Genomic DNA, 20186 nt, shown 5'->3' with positions numbered 1-20186 from the left:
CAAGAGCTCCTGGGTGACATGATGCTCCTATATGTGCAAGCTTTGAATTAATTAAAGGCTTGGGTTTCTTTTTGATGTCTTGTTTGAACAGAAGTTCAAAAAAGTTTGCACTTCTGTTATGACATTGTTGCTTGGATCCATCAGAACAATCGAAAGATCACAACGAGGTCAGGTAGTAGAGTCTTCAAATGCTCTTTAGACTAAAATGAGTTTATGACTTTAGGTAGGAGTAATGTTTCAAGTCAGCACAAGTCCTCATGTCCACAAACTTTGCTTTGTCCACCCTAGATGACTGTATTATTATTGAATATTTCTCAGGCTTTTAGGAAAGCCTTTCAGTTGTGTCTTTATAAGGAGACTACATTCAACACCAGGCACCAACCCCAAGGTTACAATTTATCACTCTGCTGACTGGAGGCTGCCTCAAAATCATCAGTTCCTTGAGTGCTTTCAAACCTCATTCCTACCTGTGTTCCCGTGGTTCTAGATGGTATCAGTCAGTGTCAGCAAAGCCTCCCCAGTCTCTGCCCATCTTTCTCCTCACCTTCGTGTCTTCTTGGGACCCAAAGCTTTTAAATGCAAATCAAGTCAGGGTCAAGTTAAATCAACTTGGCCAGATCCTGGCTCCAGGAAGACAGAAGACATGTCTTAATTGCCTCCAAACTTCTCTCCCGGTGTGTAGCAGATAATCTGGCCGCATAGTCAGAAATATCTTGAATGACTTAATGGCACTGAATATATGCTCCCACCCCTGTATGTGACACCTATGGTAGGTGCTTAAAGATATGGAATGGATGCAGATCGCTGTGATAATCACATAGCTGTTATGATGACAAAACTCACCAAGTGGCTAAGATATTACAATTACTAGAACTTGTTAGTAAAAAGAACATTTCAGTCCACCCCCTCTTCCAGCCTAACTTTAAATAAAGTGATTTATTTTCTGTTCTTGCTCTTGACAAGTGGAAAGGAAGTCTCTTCCACAGAAGGGGAGCCCCCCATGCAATGTGAAGGCTCTCACACATGGCAAACATCAGATCTAGCTTTCGATGTTCAATAGTACTTGAACTCTGCATTTACTGAATTTTTAGGATGTTTATATTTTATGTAAAATGCCAGTTGTGCTATTGTTTTATTTTCTGCAATAAGGGATGGTTATTTCCGTCTTTAAAAACAAAAGACAAGCCAAACTCTATCTTCCTCTGAGAAACAGCTGGAAAGTTTAACAGCTTCTTTCCCTCTTGGTCAAGGCAACTTCCAATACTTTGATTACAGTAGCTGTTCTTGCGTTCGGGTAGCATCCTGAGCCAGTTTCTAATGTTCTTGAATTACTGCTCCTCCTTTATTCATGAGATTTATCCTCATGCCATCAAGAAATGCCATTGCACGAAGCTACTAAAATCCATTTAAAGGTTCGCATAGGCCACCTAATGCATCCTGGCCTCGGGAGCATCTGGAGAAGGGTTGGTCCACTTAGATCTCTGCTCTCACACTCTGGGACCCCAGCCTTAAATATATACCCATCAGCCCCTCCCGTGATGAATGCACTTGAGGTTTTCCAGCCGGAAGTGGCCACTGCCTGCTGTTGACTTGTTGGTTCTCTGAACAACCAGTTACATGAAGCAGTTTGGGGGCTTCAGTGTTCGGATCCATCTATGCCCTCCTGGATGTGTGCATTTATCCAAAGAGAAGAGCATGGGCGAGAGGTGCTTACCTGAAGGGCAAGCCATCCTCTGCTCCCTTGGCGACCTCCAAAGAAGGTTTCTCTTCCTGCTCTCAGCTACTGCGATCGTGCTGTCTCCTCTCCGAAGCCCATGTGGTTCTCGTGCTGGCTCTTGAATCAGAATTACACTCCAGAGAGAGCTTCACTGCCCCAAATCCCCTCTTCAGCCTCATTCTACCTCCATCTCCCTCGCCCTCTGAGGACGTGGCTCTGCTCGGGGAAGGTCACCTGGTGCAGACTCCCTCCTCCTGATCCAGGGTGCCACACAGTTCCTCTCAAGCAGTTCTGCCTCCCACCTCCCCTAATCCCTCTGGGTTGAGCGGCTGGGGCCCCGTGCCTCAGACTTGCATCGTTCTCTTTTTTGCACTCTTAAAATTAGATTTTCAAGTTTCGATCACGAATGTTATTCTAAGAGCTATGGAAAGGGTCTCCTTTCAAGTGCAAGTATCTCTGATATTCCCACACGCTCACACACCCTGCACACGTGCGTGGTTCTGGCCTCCATCCTTCTAGAGATGTCCCTGACCCTTCTCTCCCGGCCTCTCAGCCTCCTTTTTCCCGTCAGCATGTATTTTTTGAGTGCTCACTCAGTAACTGGCCCCACTTCCAGAGCTGGAGATACGATGATAGACGAAACGCACAAACACCCCGTCTTAAGGCAACTTGCATTCCTGGAGGTGGAGACAGACACTATTCAAGTAAGCAAATAATACAGCTTCAGATGGTGGGGAGTTCTGGGAAGGGAAGTAACTGGGGAAAGGGACAAAGCCTGACAGGGGTCAGGAGTTGGGGAGAATGGTCAAGGAAGGCTTCTGGGAGCAGTGAGACGTGAGCTGAGATCTAAATGGTGGCTGGGGCAAAGAAAGCCTGACAGACACCATAAAGGGACAGCGGTCCAGGCAGAGGGAAGTGCAAAGGCAGGAGACTGGAATGAGCTTCACATTCACGTCGTGGAACAAGACTTTTCTCTGAGCTGACAAACTCTCGAATGCTCCCATAGTATTTATAGTTAGAAGGACCCTGGGGCCATTAGCAACACCTCTGAATACTGCTGTACGCCCTTGCCTTGGATAGACCTAAATATTCCAACGAGCTCTTCCTGGCTCCCTGCTGGGAAACCGAGGTCTTTGATGTGCATTTGTGATTTTGTCTTCTTAAGGACTGACTTGTTATTTTAGTGTGACGTCTCCAGAACACAGGAAGTGATGGTGGACTTGTTCTGAGGGGCTCGCCTTTTGCACCGGCCTCCTCCCTTTCACTAGTTCCAGGTGCCCAGGCTTTCCCATCCTTCCGAGGGCTCTCACGTGTTTATCGTAGGTGCTGCCGTCGTATCTGTCCTCCAGTTCCTAAGTGTGCGTTCTTTTGTTCTGACTGCCTGTTCTCGGACTCCGAGCCCTTTAGCTCAGTTTTTCTTGGCTGGCTTATTGGGATTCAGCTTGGGTTGCTTAGGAGCCAGCCCACAGGTAGTGCAAGGTAAGGAGGAGACCCGTGCCTGACAACGTGTGAGGGAGAGGCAGGAGGCCCACCTGTGTCCTGCTGAGCGGCCAGAACGAAGGTTCTAGATTCCAGTGCCGTGGATGACAGGCAAAAAGTTTTGCCACAGTGCGAGTCTGGTATCTCCAGAAAGACACAAATGTTTTACACTCATCTATGCAACCCATATTTATTGGATATCTTCTCTATAAAAAGATACCGCACCGGGTATTATCCTAAGACATAAAAGTGTTAACATATTAAACCAACACTTCCCACAGTCTCCTTATTTTATCAGAATAGCATGTAGTATAATAAACAGCAGACAAAGAAACCTGAAGACACAAGGCAGATAAATGAGGAGATCCAAGAAACAAGGTCCAAATCCAGCCTATGGAAGACAAGGACACCCCCACACACACACATACACACACACACACACACAAGTGAGATGCCATGATAAGCCAGGAGCAACTCAAAGGTGCTGGGAATATACAAAAATGTAAGAAGACAGCAAAGTCCTGTGTGGACACAGCTGGCCCCAACTTCTAGCGTATCTTATATCCCAAACTTGGAAGCAACAAGCTTTAAATTCAAGTGATACAGTCAGTCCTCTCATGTTGAAATCCCTTGTGTGGTTGCCCATTGCTCTCAGGATAAAGACTCATGGGGCTTTGAGAAGCCAGTCCCGTCTTCCTCACCCATCAAGACCCCTGCTTTCTGGGCTCCTCAACTCCACAAATGTCTCTTTCCTCTGCCTAGAATCCTCTCACGTCCGGATTAACTCAGTCCTCCTGTGGGTTGATTCAGGGCACACGGGTCTGCCAGCCCCCTGGTGGAGCAGGTCTAAGACTCCAACCGGGCCACCCTCTCAGTAGTCCCCAGCGCGTGGGTCCTTGTGGATCTTTTGTGAGAGCTGGAGCTTCCTTGAATCTCACGGCCCCCTCCTCACCGGGTGCTCCAAACACCCTGCTCAGTGGTCCTGACCTTGCCCAAATGCTGGGGCAGGTCTTCTGATCCTGTTTTTTATTCAGAACTACTTGATTTCAGAGGAATCAGCAGCAACAAACTCAAAGCCCCGCTTCATACCTCTGTGTAGTTTTTAAAGTTCACCAGTGAGTAGGAAGATCGCGGTATTGATGAGCTCTTAAAAATGCATGAAGCCTCCTAAGTACAAGCCAAGAATGGTAACAGAATCAGCACACACGGGCCTCCGCTATCGGTCTCGCATTATTTATTTAGGGGTTTTCCTGCTTGCCTTTTGGGAGCGAAGATTCATTTACCAAGAGAGGTTCATTTACAAGTTTTCATTACCTTGCTTCAGCATTAATATTAAACTCAAAAAGTGTTAGATCTCGTTTGGCTCCGGAGTGGGCAGACTCCAAGCTCACCCTTTGTAAGTAGCTCTTTGATGTTGTAGCATCATTACAAGCCTGATCTGTGTGGTTCTTAGCGAAAGTGCTGGAAGCATTCTTTGCTTCTTACCTTTGCATCAATACCCAGCCCCATCCAAGCATAGAGATGAAGCCTTGTTAGAAATTGATGAAAGTTCCTTTGTATTTGGCCCCAGAGGACAGCCAAGCCCCCCGGGACTCTGGTTCACTTTCATTCCCAAAGAATTTGTTGTGAAAGCATCCGCGTGCTCTCTTAGGTGCATGGAGGGGGAAGAGGGCTATTGCAGTGTGAATTGGAATCGTAGCCTCCCCAAAATGCATTTGTTTGTTTCATACTTACCCCCGGATTCCTGATACAGATGTGCTTACCTAGTGTCCACAGGTGAGATAGTGAAGAGCATAAGGAAGGCTTAAAGATGCCCTTAGAACTCACCGTGCCCCCTTCTCTTGACTACAGATAAGAGGCAAACACCAAAAGGGTCACAGCACCGTTTCGAGGCAAAGGCAAGAATTTTGCGTGAAACCCAGAAGTTGCTAGCTCATGCTCTTACCCCATCCTAATCTCCCACTGCATCGGGCCACGTCAGAGGCAGACCCCGTGGCCACTGTTGCATGGGAACCGTCCCTCGCTCTCTCCCAAGAACCGAGGCCATAACTCCTTGTGGACCAGTAGAAGCTGAGCAGTGAAATCCCTTATTCTGATTGAGTTAAATGGTTTTCAGATAAAATTAAAGAAAAATGAGGGTCCGCTTGGAATTGTGAACTTTGGCCCCTTTAAACTATGGTTTCTCAACAGCACAATGAGCACTGGAAGCAGGGTCACTTTTTCTGGCGGGGGGTGAAGGGGAGGGGTTGTCCTGTGCTTTGTAGGGTTTTAAGCAGCATCCTGAGCCTGTGTGCAGTAAAGGCCAGTAGCAGCCACCTCCCAACTGTGACATCCAGATAGTCTTCAGACATGGCCTCCTGCTTCCTGAGGCGTAGAATCACTCTTTGCTGAGAACCACTGGTCTAAACTCTAGACGTTTCCTTCCCTAGTGTGGGGTATGCCAAGTGGCTGGAAGCATCGCCCGAGAATAGATTCATGGAAGGCACATCATTATAGATTTTCTGAATCAATGCATTCTTGCTCTTTTTCCATATCGATTTTGCCATCCTTCTTCCAAAGCTGAAGTGCATTCAAACTGTGTGTGCGTCTGAGTATCCTGAGAAAGTTCGGGAAGTTTTGCTTTCCCGATAGGAGGGAGCGTCTCCTGGCTTCAGATAAGTGACACAGGTTCACTAGAGCCGTTTTCGCAAGGCTGGGCCAACCATGGCTGGAAGCCCCCTTGGGGGTGATGGCAGGCTCTGAGTATGCCATGCACCTGCTGGGAGGTATAGGGCCATCAGAGGGTCTGTGCTGGTTCACGACTGGCATCAGTAAGCAAGGTGGTTAGGGACAGAGGGAGAAATCAATGCCACTCGTTCAGTGTGAACTTTCAGAGAGACTAGTGGCGCCGAAGGTCCCAGGGGCAGTGACAGGAAAATGAGGAATGGACCGTTATGTCAACAATAAGGCATAACATTGAACAATGGCTGCGCCACCCCCTCCCCCCTAGTCCCTGGAGGTGGATGTCTCAGGGGCACAGGAGGGACAGCCTGTGATCTGGAGTTTGCAGGCTGAGGAAGTATGCAGAGGCCCCGAGGTAGGTGGGTATGGCCAGGAGAGGGGACAGGGCCACACCCTCACCTGTGATCTGCACGCTGGGGGCCCATGTGCAGCTCCTCCACTCCTCTGCTGCATCCCATCTGCTATGGCTCTTTGTCTCCCATTTTCATTCCCTGCCCAAGTTCTCTGTCTCGTGTTTCTTCCCTCTGCTTCCTTCTGTGTGTGTGTGTGTGTGTGTGTGTGTGTGTGTGTGTGTGTGTCTGTGTGTGTGTGTGTGTTACCATCGCTCATTCCACCTCTGTCTCTCCATCTTTGTCTCTGTCTCTCTCTGATCGCTCTCTGATCTCTCCATCTCTCTCTCTCTCCGCTCTCTCAGCCCCGTTCCCCCCACTCACCCCACCCTGACCACCCGTGTCAACCCCTCTGACTGTGGTCCGGTCCGGCACCTGAGCCCCTAAGCTCAGCCCCTCAGAGCACCTTTTCCCAGGTGTCCGGACCCCTCCACACCCACCCTCACCCCACGTCTCCGACACAAGGGCCAGGCCTGAGGAGCAGGGCACAGTGGGGAGACTGCTCACAACACACAAATGCATGAATTAAAACCCACAAAAATCAGTGGGCAGAGTGTGCCCCAAAGTTCCATTTGGGACTCTTCCCCCATCACCGTGTTTGCATTCATGCTGGGTTTGGGAAAGTAGCTAACAGGATCTAGCTAACTAGGAAAGTGCTAGAAGTGTAGGCCGTTATGGAAGTAGGGCAGAAGGAAGACGTGGAAGGCGGCTTTGGCGCCCCCATATCCTTTCCCTTCCAGCCACCAGTATGTGAGCCCGGGTCCTTCTACCTGTCCCTTCTCCTGTGCATTTCCACTTCTCCTTCAGTGGCAGCTTCTCCCCAGGGCTTCCTCCCCTCTGTGTGTCACACACACACACACACACACACACACACACACACACACTCACACATGCATACACACATACACGAGCACAGACACACACATAATCACATGAACACATGCATACACACATGCACACACATGCACGCACATACACATAAACACATGCACACACTCACATGCACACACATACACACATACATATACATACAAACACATATGCACCCACCCGCACACACAGACCCATGCACCCACATAGATACACGCACACACACGCATACACACAAACATGCACACACAGTTACAAGCACACACACATCCACACATATAACACACATGCGTGCGCACGCACCCCACTTTCCTTGCCGTCTGTGCGCTGGTCACTGCATTGCGTGTCGCTGCCACCCCTGCCCCCTCCTACCCGCACTATTTCACCCCTTCCCTCTGCTCTTTACTTCTTGGAGAAGAGGGTCCACATGAGGGAAACAAAACGAGAAGGAGAAAGAGGGAAAGAGGAGGGGTGAGGCGGAGTAAAGCAAAGAAGAGGAGTTTAAGTAACAAATGATTGAATCCTCCTGAAAATAGAGGCAAACCCCACTGAAACTGGTTTTACTGGAAACAGCGCTAAAGCCACCCTTCGCCTCCGCCCGAGTTTGTGGCCACAGTGGGTTGACACGCACAAGGATGCCAAGGGCCACGCGTGCCTGACGGAGGTGACTGTAGACTTGAGCTTCTCCGGGATCACTGGTCCTCTCACACGTGCGGGATGACTCCAGAGGGTTCTGGTGGGTTCTCGTCAGGGTGTATTGCTCCACAGAACATTAGAGAAGATACAGCGGCTGGGGGTGGGTCAGCTGGGGAGGCTGGAGTGTGAGGGATTCAAAGACCTGCTCGCTGTGGAGACAGATGCCTTCAAAGAGGCTCTGCTCCCCGCTGAAGGAGATCCAGCCCATCCCAGACAAGATTTAAGGACATCTGTGTGAGTGTCCTGCGGCCGCCATAGCAAAGTACCACGGGCTGGCGGCTCAGAACAACACAGATTTGTGCTGTCACGGTTCTGGGAAGGCAGAATTCCAAAATCGGTGTCAGCAGTCATGTGCTCCCTCCAGGAACTCCAGGGGAGAACCGCTTCCTTGCTGCCTCCAGCTGCTGGGGGCTGCAGGTGCTCCCTAGCTTGGGGCAGCACCTCTCCACCCCTCCTCCCTCTTCACATGGCTCCTCCCTCTTCTCTTGTCTCCAGTCTCCCCCTGCCTTTCCCTAGAAGGACACCTGTCCCCAAACTTGGCACCCACCCCAAGTCCTGATGACTTCATCTCCAGATCCTTAACTGAATTACATAAACGAAGACTTTCTCCAAGCAAAGTCACGCTCACAGATTCTGAGGGCTGGGACGTGGACATATCTTGGGGAGTAGGGGGTGGGCACTAACCAACCCACTGAAGACAGAAGCCAAGGTAGAAAGAAGAGTTCCCAGCTCATTCCCCTGGCAGGTCTCCAGGCCATTAACTTCAGACCTTCTGAGAAGGGAGATGTCTGACACTAAAGCCGCTTCACGTGCATTATCTAATGAAATCCCCACCACGACTCCGTGTGGTGGATTCTGCGAGTACCCCCATTTTATGAGTGAGGAGACTGAGCCCAGATTAAATGCAGGCAACGTCTTCCAGACCTCTGCTCCTAAATCGCTCAGGGAAACGGGCAGGCGGAGGGCAGGACGCTAAGAAAAGTGGGTGTGCCCCTATCCAGATTGTCAGCATCGTCAACCCATATTCAGGTTTTCCGGTCCCCTTGTCTCTCGCTGGAGTGATGAGTGCATGAGTTCTCTCGGATCTGCAGGCATCTGAAGAACACAGAAGACGGAAGGGTGCGAGAACTCAGTCTCCCTAGTGGTACTTGGATTGGCACGTGGGGTGGGATTTTAATGGACATAAAGTGCCTTTAATAAACACAGCTCACCACCGATTACTCGGGTGCTTTCTTCCTCATAAGGGCATGAATTATTAAGAAAGCTCATTTGCAGTATTCACACTGTCAAAAGGGCTAATTAGAGCATCATACAACTTAATAAAGCTTTGCCTGAAAAGTGGATCACTCAGAGATACTGGATAGTCACAGAGAGTTGTCAGACCTTCAGTAGGAGAGCGCGGGCAGCCTTCGTACACAAAGATGTGGGGGCTGGGCTCTTTCCGTTACTAAGGATTTGCAATTCTCCCCCACCTTTCTCAGCTACCCCAACCCTCTGATCACGAAATCGAACGTGAGAGCCCTTGCAGGCAGAGAGCAGCTATCATGGGCTTTGTCTTTTCATTTCAAACACATTTGTTCTACCTCATCTAGGACCTGAGCACCCTGCAATCCAGCTGGGACCAAGAAACTACTGCTTTGCAAGGGGCTTAATAAGTCCCGTTCATTCAGTGGGGACTTAGCGGGATAGACAGCCATTCCCGAATCTGTCGCAACACTTTGCAAATATGCCACGGGTTCAAGATTCAGTTGGATCTCAGAAACAGCACGAGGCATTCTTGACCTACATTTTCAAATCACCCTGGGGGTAAAGGAATGCCAGGCTTTCTTACGTCTGAGAACAAAGTGACAAAAGAATAATAGTCATGTAAATAAATAAACGAGCAAATGAATATAATGGGCTTATTCAACTCTCAAGAATAAAGATGGGTCACTGCTTTTAGGAAATGGGATGTGTAAGCACCCACCCACACCGTCCTTCCCTTTCACCATGAGGCCACCCTCCATTCAGAAGCCAGGATCGTTGGGCCCTTTTCTAGCTCACTGTTCTATTCCCTCTTACATTCCATGGACATCCTCTGAGCTCAGACCATCACCATGCCTCCCGCACCTGAACATCCTCCCGTCTGGCAACCTGGCTCGAGGACAGCATGCCCCCAGCCCGCTTTCTAACCAGAACTGCCCACCCACCCAGTGTGCCATGGAGAAGCTAAAAGTGAGCCAAAACAGTGAGCCCCTCGGCCCCCAGATGGCCGGGAAGAGCCCCCCGCATTCATCCCAGCTCGTTGCTGCACAAACACTTCTTGTCTGTGTGCGTCCTGGAGAAAGAAAGACCCGAAGCCCTGGGCTCACCGATGAGCATTATCTTTTCCTTGGCATCGCCGCCTCCCTCCTCAAGCCCTGTGCTCCCCCCAGTGCTTCCAGTCACCACCCACGGGGTCCAGTGTACCACACTTTGTACCTGGGGCACGCTGTCGCCTTTGAGGTATGTTTTTCTTTCCATGGTGGGATTTTGAAGGATCTCGTTACCTCTCTTTCTCCTGCTGAAGCGTGACACTTAAGAGCCTAAGCCAAGGTGCCCTAGAAAAGCCAGTGGGACGCCTGGTGGGACGGGTGTCAGGACAATTCCACCTGCTTTTGTAGTGAGCTCTGACAAGGGGTCCTGCAAAGCAGTGGCGAGGTCCAGTGACATCTCCAGCTCTAAACGCTGAATGACACTAGGCACCTGCTTAGCAGATGAGGAAGCCAACTAACCACTCTGTGTTTCCTTCCAGGTGACCTCATACATTTGCCTCCATACCTTAGAATGGACTTTTTGTTAAACCGAAGCGGTGCCAGCACCAGCAGGGACCTGAGTTTAGGGCAAGCATGCTTGGAACCTCAGAAAAGTCGGACCCTGAAGCGACCCACGGTCCTTGAACCGATCCCCATGGAGGCGTCCTCCTCCACGTCCTCCACGAGAGAGGGACAGCAGTGGCAACAAGGGGCTGTGGCCACATTACCTCAGCGAGAGGGAGCAGAGCTGGGACAGGCAGCTAAGATGAGCAGCTCCCAAGAATCCCTGCTTGACTCTCGGGGCCATTTGAAAGGAAACAATCCCTACGCAAAATCCTACACCCTGGTATAACAAATAGCATGACTGGACAGCAGTTGTAAATACAATTTAAAAAATTCAATCAAAGCTACCTTTTTTTTACGGAATTCCAATATTTATAATTAAAGAAAATTGCCAAAATATATTAAAAAAAAAGAGAAAATACTGAAACCACAGACAGTGCAAAGACTCTCCTGCTTTTTTTCTGTCTGAGTGTGAGCTCCATCTGCCTGGGCATCTGATTTTTTGGGAAAGAAGTCCAGTTTTATGATCTTCACAGGCTATTGCATTTTTACTGATTTTCTACAAAGTGCATGGGGGACTAATTAAACCTTCTGACTGGAAGTTCTATCACACAAGATTTAAGAACGAAAACGGGAAAAAAAAATTTACCCTCTTTGTGAATTTAAAAGGAACCTTGATTTGGGGGCAGGGGGGGAGACTTCAGTCACGTTTGCACACCTTTCTTTCCCATTAGAAACTGGGTCCTCAATTTGACCTCCTTCTGTTGTTAATTAGGATGAGTGCCGTCAGTGAAGGGGTTGGGGGGGAATCAATTTGATTTTCTTTTTTTCTTTTTGTTTATTTTTTAATTTAATGAGACACTCTTTGCATTTTGTCTAAGCGAAATAAAAAAGGAAAGGTTGTCTGCCTTTATTTCGGTGTCTACCTCTCTTGTCTCCTACTGATCGCTGGGTCCTCCTTCCTCTTGACTCTCGTGTTTGCAAACACCAGGACTGACCCAGACAGAGCCCAATTTAATGAACCAGAGAAGATAACAGCACTCCAAGCTCCTCAGGAATGGCTGAGAAGAGCACAGAAGACACAGCTGGTCCCGACCATAACCGGGGGCTGGCCAGGTGTTCTAAGCTTCCCAGATGTTCCATTCCTTCCTTGCCTTTCCACAGCACTTCGCCCTCTAGCTACGCCAGGGGTCAGCAAACCATGGTCCACGCGCCAAATCCAGCCCGCTGCTGCTTTTGTAAATAACATGTAATTGGAACACTGCCATGTGCACCATTTGCATTTTGCCTATGGCTGTTTTGTGCCACGATGGCAGAGCTGAGTGGTTACAACAGAGATGGTATGGTCTGTAAGGTGGAAAATATTACCATCTGGCCCAGCACAGAAACGTTGGCAGACTCCTCCTCTAGAGTCCCACAGGTAGCACCAGCTTGCTGGAGAAACGAAGAGAGGACCAGGGAATTCTATGCACCCTGCCCTCCGGGACCTGTTCTGTCGCCACCATGACTGGTATCTAAATTTGCAATAGACCATGTTAGAATACGTTGCCTCTGATTCACTCCTCTGTACCCGGAGGAAAACCAGCCAATAGTAAGTGAAGTTCCTCTGAAATTCAACGTTTAATTTTTTTTTTCCTCCAAGTTTAAATTATTTACCACGTGGCTCATCCTACCAGAAAACATACTCTTAAGGAGTCTGAACTTCATTCTTCATCCCATGACACACGGTGTGCTTTAGAAAGTGCACATCATCCGCCCACGGCACCCACACCCACACCCCATCCCAGACTCTCTTAGGTCTTCACAACAGGGGTCTGGCATTGATCAGAAAACTTGATCAAATGCCCATGGCAGCTCAGTTGCCCAGGTAACACACTACACAAGTACCTTTCTCTCTCTTAATAGTCTCTACAGGCTCCTATTTAGGCCACCAGCACAGACTGGTGCCAGTTATTACCATCTGAGGACATGTTCAGAAATGTCTTTCCTGTTCTGCCCTCCTCCTTCCTTCCTTTCCTCCCTCTTTTCCATCACTGCTTCCTTCCATTTATTTTCCAGGTAGGCACATTGACCTACCTAGCCTGCAGACCAGGTCCACAGCTCATCTGCCGGAACAAACATTAGATGACTCCGTGCTTGTGAAGTGTGCTTTCTTTATTCTTGCCACAGTTTCAGAATTTGATCCCTGTTGACAGTTTATTTTCTGCACGCTTACAAACCCTCACAGACTGCTTTTGTATGCAAAGGAAATTAAATGCTACTTTCTGGGAAAAAATTAAAACTATCTTTCATCAATTTAAAACTTCTGTAGTCCCCAAACTTAGAAGTTTACCATTTTTTTCATTTTCTCTCAAGCTGTGCAAAAATAAAAATTCTGCATCATGACTGCCTCTCTAATGGATTACTTTCATAATCCTGCCTTGACGATGTTCGTTAAAATGAATTCAACACACAAGCATTGTATCAAAAAGTCCACTTCTCTCTCTCTCTCAGGAAGGAGCCTGGAATTAATGGCCACAAAGAGATCCAGATCTATAGATGTAAAAGGGGCGCTGTGTAGTAAAACAGGCATTATCCAGGGTGACAATAAATTAATTTTCCTCTGGACCTCTGCCTGTCTCTAACCTGATTTATAATGTCTTTGAGAGGTCATCTTGTTAGGCTAAGTCTGAAACCAGAGTGCTTTATCTTAGATCAATGGGACGCAGGTAAGTTCTTTATCCTTTGCCAATATCTAGAGGGTCACTGGACAATAGCCATTGGGTCAATGGGCTGGGTTTCTTCGGGGGCATCCATTCAGCTGACAGTCTAAAAAAGGCCCACCTTCCTAAAGTGAACAAGGCCTTTGCTTAATACATAGCCAATAAACCACACAGCATTAGTACACATATATCTACACGAACCCTAGTGCTTGCATTCGGTTCGCATGTCTGCCTGCCCACTTTCTTACATCCACATCTGCCATGACCTTCCACGAGGAAGAGAAGGTGTAGAAGTGGAGGTGAAGAAAGATGAAGGGGTAAAATGATACAAAGCTTATCATAGGTCAGGATGGATAAGCTCCCATCCCACCATGTTTGTGCCCATACTACAGAGAATCATGATAATACTTTAAGACACCGAAAACACACTGTTGCTTAAATTGCTCATAAAATAAGCAGGAAATCACACTCAGTTAAGACCCTTCTGATCTGGGACTTTGATCTCCATAGGCCAAAAGCTTCATGTGACTTTTAAGGAAATGACTGAGGCCTTCCAGAAAAGCTGTGAACTCTGTAAATCTATTTCTAGCAAAGGTGGACAGCCTCCGTGGACTAGGATTGCTAATCCAAGAACTAGTTGATTATAATCACCTACTCTTGAAGGTTCAGTGGGAGCTGATGGTATGTCCGTGTTCAAAAGTGTTCCTCTGTTACCTAAAGAATGTGGCCCAGAGGGCATCATCAGCTCTCTGAAGATCACTTGGGAAGATTAAGTATCAATAATTTAATATCCAAGGGTCCTGAGCCCCATGTTACTTTTTCACTCATTGGCTCAAAGTGACCTGTCAAACAACAGAGTCAGAGGAATAAAGCTGGAGCGAAAGAAAAGTTTTCCTCAGTTCTTAGAAACCAAACTGTTGCAATCCTAACAAGGGCATAAGTCAAGGAGTCTTCAGGCTTATGTAGAACTGTGTCTGTTTGCTCTTGTATGTTGTTTATTTGAGAAGATTCGTGATGGTAGAGCTCTTGAGTAGCCTAAGGAATTTCTGAGCCTACCGAGCCGCGGCTAGGACAGAGTTAGGTGGTAACTAAGGATGGGATCCTGGCTGAGCCCCTCTTCCCTCCACAAGCTGGGACCAAAGATGGGATGGACCTCAGTGTTGGCTGGGTCACTCAAGTATCAGCAAGCATGAGAGTGGGAATTAACAGTTGAGAGACAATCCGCCATGAGTCCCTTGCATTTGTGCATATCTGCTGAGAGGAGACATTAATGGATTCTGTTCTGTACTATATTTTCAAGGATGTCTGCATAACAAATAGCTTTGGAAGATAGAGATATGTCTCCCTTCTGGGCAAGAGGCAGTTATGTTTGCTGACCAAGATAATAAAAACAATGTCTTTCTCTGAGGCAAAATTTAACAGGCTTGCCAGCAACCCCTTTTTTTTTTTTTCAAGTTTGGAGTTTCCTAGGCATTAGACACAGGCATTCACACCCTCAGGCTTCCCTGCCTGTCTGCGTGGCCTCAGGCAGGTCCCCTGGTGTTCTACCGTCTTCACCCCAATTTCTCGTCTCAGCCCGCTCCCAACATTCCTGCTGCCACATTGTCTATGGCTCTCGGTTCATACCCTTCTCATCTGACTTACCGTATAATTTAGTTATTTATGATGGTTGTCTATTCCTACAAGGTCGGCTGCACAAGGACAGAGCTCCGTTTTCTCAGTGTGTTCTTCATTCCTAGATCAGCACCTGGTCCATTGTAGGCATCCTATGATTATTTGTTGAAATGGAAAAGGAATGTTTGGTGCTTCTTAACTTCATGGTTCCTCGACTGTGACCCGAACCTACTGTGTGCACAGTCTACCTGGCTCCTCTGTATCACCCCATGGGCCTTGAGGGCACAAGAGAACTGATGGGGTCGTGGCACTCATGACCTTCTCTGTGCTGTGAGTAATACCACACTGAGTCTCTGACTTAGGAGACTGGAGTCCTCTGCCATGGAACTGTGGCAGACCAAGCTATTAGCTTTTAAGTGTGATACAAATCTGAGACTCTCTACACGTCCTGACAATAGCAAACCAGATGTGGGCAGCACCAGCCCCCTCCTCAACTCCCTAGCAGGACCCTTGCAGGTTAGGCTTCTGGGTGTGATCCACTGACTCACAAACTTTTTACAATTTGATGAGAATGTTGTTGTTATAATTGTTTTGCTTTTCGCAATCTCTCACCTTCAGAAAGAAAGGGAAAAGGCTGGGGAAAAGTAACTTTGAGCACATGGCAAGGAGTGCCTGTTTCATCTCCCAAGACAAGCTTGGCAAAGCTGGAAAGCTCTTTGTGTTCCAGAAACTTCAAGCCAACTGTAAGAAGAAAAGGCAGTGTTTATTATCACTGGCATCGTGCCTCCCCACAGAGGGTTGTGTTCTGCCTCAAAGAAATAACCCTTCCGTGGAGAGAAAAACAACTGGGATTTACATTCATGTGTGTATTGAAGGGAAGGTGCTCAGAAGTGTCCTTGAGACAGCAGGGCCCAAGGCCAAACCACCACCAAGGGCGTTACCATGACCACCTGGGCATCACAATCGGAGGGAAGGCAGCCATTTCCAACAATGCTGTGTGTGGGCACAAAGTTCTGTTTGCAAAGAGTTAATTCGTGTTTGCTTCAGTCTCTCATTCTCTGAGGTTCCCCTAAGTGCTGAATGCCTCAAGAAAAGAGAGGGGACCTCTTCTTGACACTGCATGGAAAAGTATTTAACAAACTATTAAAAAGATTCTTTCTGGGGGCACCTGGGTGGCTTGGTTGGTTAAGCGTCCGACTTCGGCTCAGGTCATGATCTCACGGTCTGTGAGTTTGAGCCCCGCATCGGGCTCTGTGCTGACCGCTCAGAGCCTGGAGCCTGTTTCAGATTCTGTATGTTCCTTTCTCTCTGCCCCTCCCCTGTTCATGCTCTGTCTCTCTGTCTCAAAAATAAATAAATGTTAAAAAAAAAAATTAAAAAAAAAAAAAGATTCTTTCTGTTTCTAGATCTAAAATGTTAAGTGTCTTACAAAGATTCAACTTCTAAGATGGAGTAGTAATGGTGCCAGCATGCTGACCCAGCACTCAACCCCAGATAATGTGAAAAAAAGACCTTGACCTGAGTAAGAGCACAATGTTCCATCAACCACTGTGCCCATACTCAATGACACACAAGTAGGACACATCCTAGACACCACATCAGCAACCCTCCAATGTCTATTTTCCCATCCAAGGTAGAAGGTTGCTCTGCCATTAACCAGGAAGGGAACCTGATGACAGTCCGAAGACGTGCACTCTGCACATGCAGAGCAAAGCACCAGCCAGGTAAAGATGTACTGTTAGCCCAACACTACCTGTTTTTCTGACCACTTGGCCCCATGGCAAGAGAACACCCCTGTTCCATTGAAACCGCCATTTCTTTCATTATCTTTAGCTTAGTGGATCTTGGTGGAAGACAGCCCAATCATGTGGCAAGAGTTAACCTTCAACATCAAGGAGCTGATGTTTTCATTAGTAGTTAAGAGTCTTTTGTATCAAACCAAGCATCCAACAAAGGCTGTCAGAGCAGGCAGCAAGGGGATGTTCTAATGGCTAGGGAGCTAACTGGAAACTCTCCAATGTCCATTCTTGTCAAAGACTGTTATCAAGATGTCTTTGTCTGTTTGCCTCCCTATGTGCCCATTCTGCCGAATATGAAACATGTTGTGTGTTTAATGATGTCGGGTAACAGGAGGATTTGGGGCTGACAAGGCACGTGGTATAAATAGCAAGAACACTGTGCAGAGAGGCTCAGCTCTAGCACCAAGTCCAGGAACTCACCGTGAGATCTCGTATTTGGCCATCTGGTTTGGACATCTGCAAACAGACCTGATTGGATCAGCTCTTCAAGGCCCTATCAGTTCAATAAGGGGATGATCCTCCTTGGTGTCAATCTCATTGGGTAAATATCCGAGCTCCTTAGAAGTGTGTGTGAGAGGTGAGAGTTGTATTGCATTCTTTTTTCTTTTTTCTTTTTTTTTTTACTCCTACATCCAGCTCAGGCATCAGCCATACCTGGTAAATGTTTTCAAATGATGCCTATGAAGTAGGTGTGCAGCTCTTTTGTAGAATGTGAAAGGATGCTCTAAATATACATTGGCCCTTTTTAATAAACTCCTAAATTTTAACCTTTTTAATAAACTCCTAAATTCAGCTAATTACTGTGTGTGTATTCTTTATTCTGGGGGAAAGGGGAAATAAAGAAATGTGATTTGGACTGCTTGGCCACAAGGCAAGAGAACATGCCTGTTTCACTGAAACTTTCACTTGTAAAGGTTTTATGTAGTAGAGATTTCTCTGCATGTTGCATAAAATCTCACATACTGGTGTTGAAGAGACTGACCTTCTCCCAAGTCCTTCAAAATAAAAACTTTTTTTAGGTAGTCTGTATCCTCATATTTAACAGATTTCTAAGTTTGTGCTGATAATCCTTGTGTGAGAGTTAGCAGAAAATTGACTTTTATTGTAACAAGCCTGTTGGTAACAAGGCTGGTATCTGTCCTTCGTGGGTGCAGCCCCAGTGACTCACATTTGCCAAGATATCACACTTCTCAGTCTTGGAAATGTAAACCAGCCTTCTGTAGCTGAGGCTCCTGGGAAGCCAGCACTTCTGATGCCGTCCTAGGTCCACTGGGTTGGTCTAACCCTTCAGGACCCTCTCTAAAGCCCAATGCTCTCCCCTGCCCTCACTCCCAGCAAACAGACAACCAAGAAGAAGTCTTCCTTTTTCTGCAACACCCCCAAACTTTTTAGAGCCTACACCCTTCCTTACTCTTATCCTCCCAGGACAGTAGTAAAAGTGTCCGCCTCCTACCTACATCTCATCTGTCCATCTGTAGGCTGGATCTCCACCCCTCCCACCTTTCCAAGACCTCCCTCCCCCACTCACTCATGTCTCCTCTCACATTTGTATGATATTCAAGTCTTTCACATCAAGAAAAAATAAATATCTCCTTCCACCCACCAACCACTGCAGGCACTGTCCTGTCCCCACTCTCTTTCACAATGAAGCATCTTGAAAAATTGTACACCATGGTCACACGCCCATACCACCTGTTTTCCTCCCATCTACTCTCTCCCCTGAAGGTGACCTCCTTGAGGACATATAAGAATTCCCTGTGGCTTGATCCCATGACCCTTCTTTCAGTCAACCTCTTCTGCAGCACTGGAGAAATTGTCTTCTTCCTGGTTCCTGGTTCTTCTACTCTTTGGGATAATTCTTCTCAATTTCATTGATAAGCCTCTCATTCTCCATAAGTCCTTTCAAATGTCCATTTTCCCAGATGTCCACCCTCACTCCTATACATTTATTTCTCACCCCGAACAATTTTAGTAGCCCATCTGCAATGATAGCTTCAATTATTACCGACATTCTGGTGAATCTTTATATCTCCAACCTGAACTTCTGCCCTAAGCTATCAATCCACATCCAACACTCTCCTGGACACCTCCACTTGGATGTCCCATGCAAAGCTCAACCTCACCCTACATTAACACTTATGACTGTATATGATCTCATTGCTCCTGGCTCCCCTCCTCCTGAGTCTCCACCCCAATGATGGCTTTACCATCCCATCCAGGACTCTTCTTCACCTCTGCAGTCACTAATCATGTCTCTTATTCTTTTACACTTTTCCCTGTGCTTCTTAATCTCTCCACAACTGCTCTGGCTCAGGTCTTTCTTCACATAGACTATAGAAATGACTTCCTGGAATAGGTCTTGGTATCTCCAATATTATACCCTTTCCAGTCTCATTCTCTATACCAGTGCCAAACTAGTCTTCCTAACATGAATTCTCGTTGAGCAATTTATTGCTTAATACTTTTCCATGATTTTTCCATTGCCTTAAGTAAAACATCCAAGCTCTTCAGTAGACCATATAAGGTCATTCATGATCTGGTTCTTGTTAAGTTTAGTCTTTCTAGACTAGACTAATTCATCTCTATCAATACCCCTTTGTCCCCCCCACCACCACCACCACTCTACACACATTCAATGTTTCTATCAGTGTTTTTTCAACACTTGTACTAACTCTATCACCCTGTGACTTTGCACATGCCTATTTGTCTACCTGGAACGTCATATCCCCTATCCTACTTGTCTGAATAATCTTTGCCCATCTTTCTGAGCTCAGCTGAGAGGTCACTTCCTGGGGCATAATTGTCCTTTATCCCTCATCACACTGTTAAACTCAAGAAAAAAACAGGTTCAGTGACCCTGGAATCACCTATCTTTGCCTCTGCTATGACACTTACCACTCTGAATTATAATGGTTTGCTTAGGATTTGTCTCTCTCCCTAGCTTCACTTCATCTAGAACTCTTCACTTCCCTTTTACCACATCCTCTGTGCCAATCCTATGGCTTCAAGTGCCTATACATGTAACTCTTTTGGGAAGAACTCCCTTCGGCTGCTGGAGTCATTTTACACACAGGTGAAGAGAGTGACAAGTGCCTAAGATGTCCGCTGGATGAAGGGCCTTGTCCAATGACTGGCACAGGAGTGTGGAATCGAAGCTCCTTTGCTTACGAGCAGGGAAACCAACCTGATGATCTGTACCTTATTCTTCAGTCTTCCTGAGACACAAGTCTGAGCCCAGGATTTTGCCTGAAGTTATACTCTACTTCACATCTTCCTTACTCTTCTCTGGTTTTCAAAGGGCAGCAATCATGATCAAGATTCACGTACATCATTTTTCCTTTCCTGCCCCAGTGCCAAGGTTG

The 20186-nt window shown here is 47.2% G+C and overlaps 1 protein-coding gene across 1 annotated transcript in view; it reads left to right on the top strand.

Annotated features, from left to right (window-relative positions):
- The window catches only part of DSCAM (DS cell adhesion molecule), a 279020-nt gene extending 267918 nt beyond the window's left edge, over window positions 1-11102 (top strand). Inside the window, exon 25 of the mRNA XM_032594599.1 lies at window positions 10646-11102. Coding sequence (XP_032450490.1) covers window positions 10646-10998 — 353 coding nt within the window. The 3' untranslated portion in view covers window positions 10999-11102. The remainder of the gene's footprint in view (window positions 1-10645) is intronic.
- Window positions 11103-20186: the final 9084 nt, after the last annotated feature.

This window comes from Lynx canadensis, chromosome C2, assembly GCF_007474595.2.
Source record: "Lynx canadensis isolate LIC74 chromosome C2, mLynCan4.pri.v2, whole genome shotgun sequence".
In the NCBI taxonomy this organism is placed as follows: Eukaryota; Metazoa; Chordata; class Mammalia; order Carnivora; family Felidae; genus Lynx; species Lynx canadensis.
This window is presented reverse-complemented; position numbering and strand designations above follow the sequence as displayed.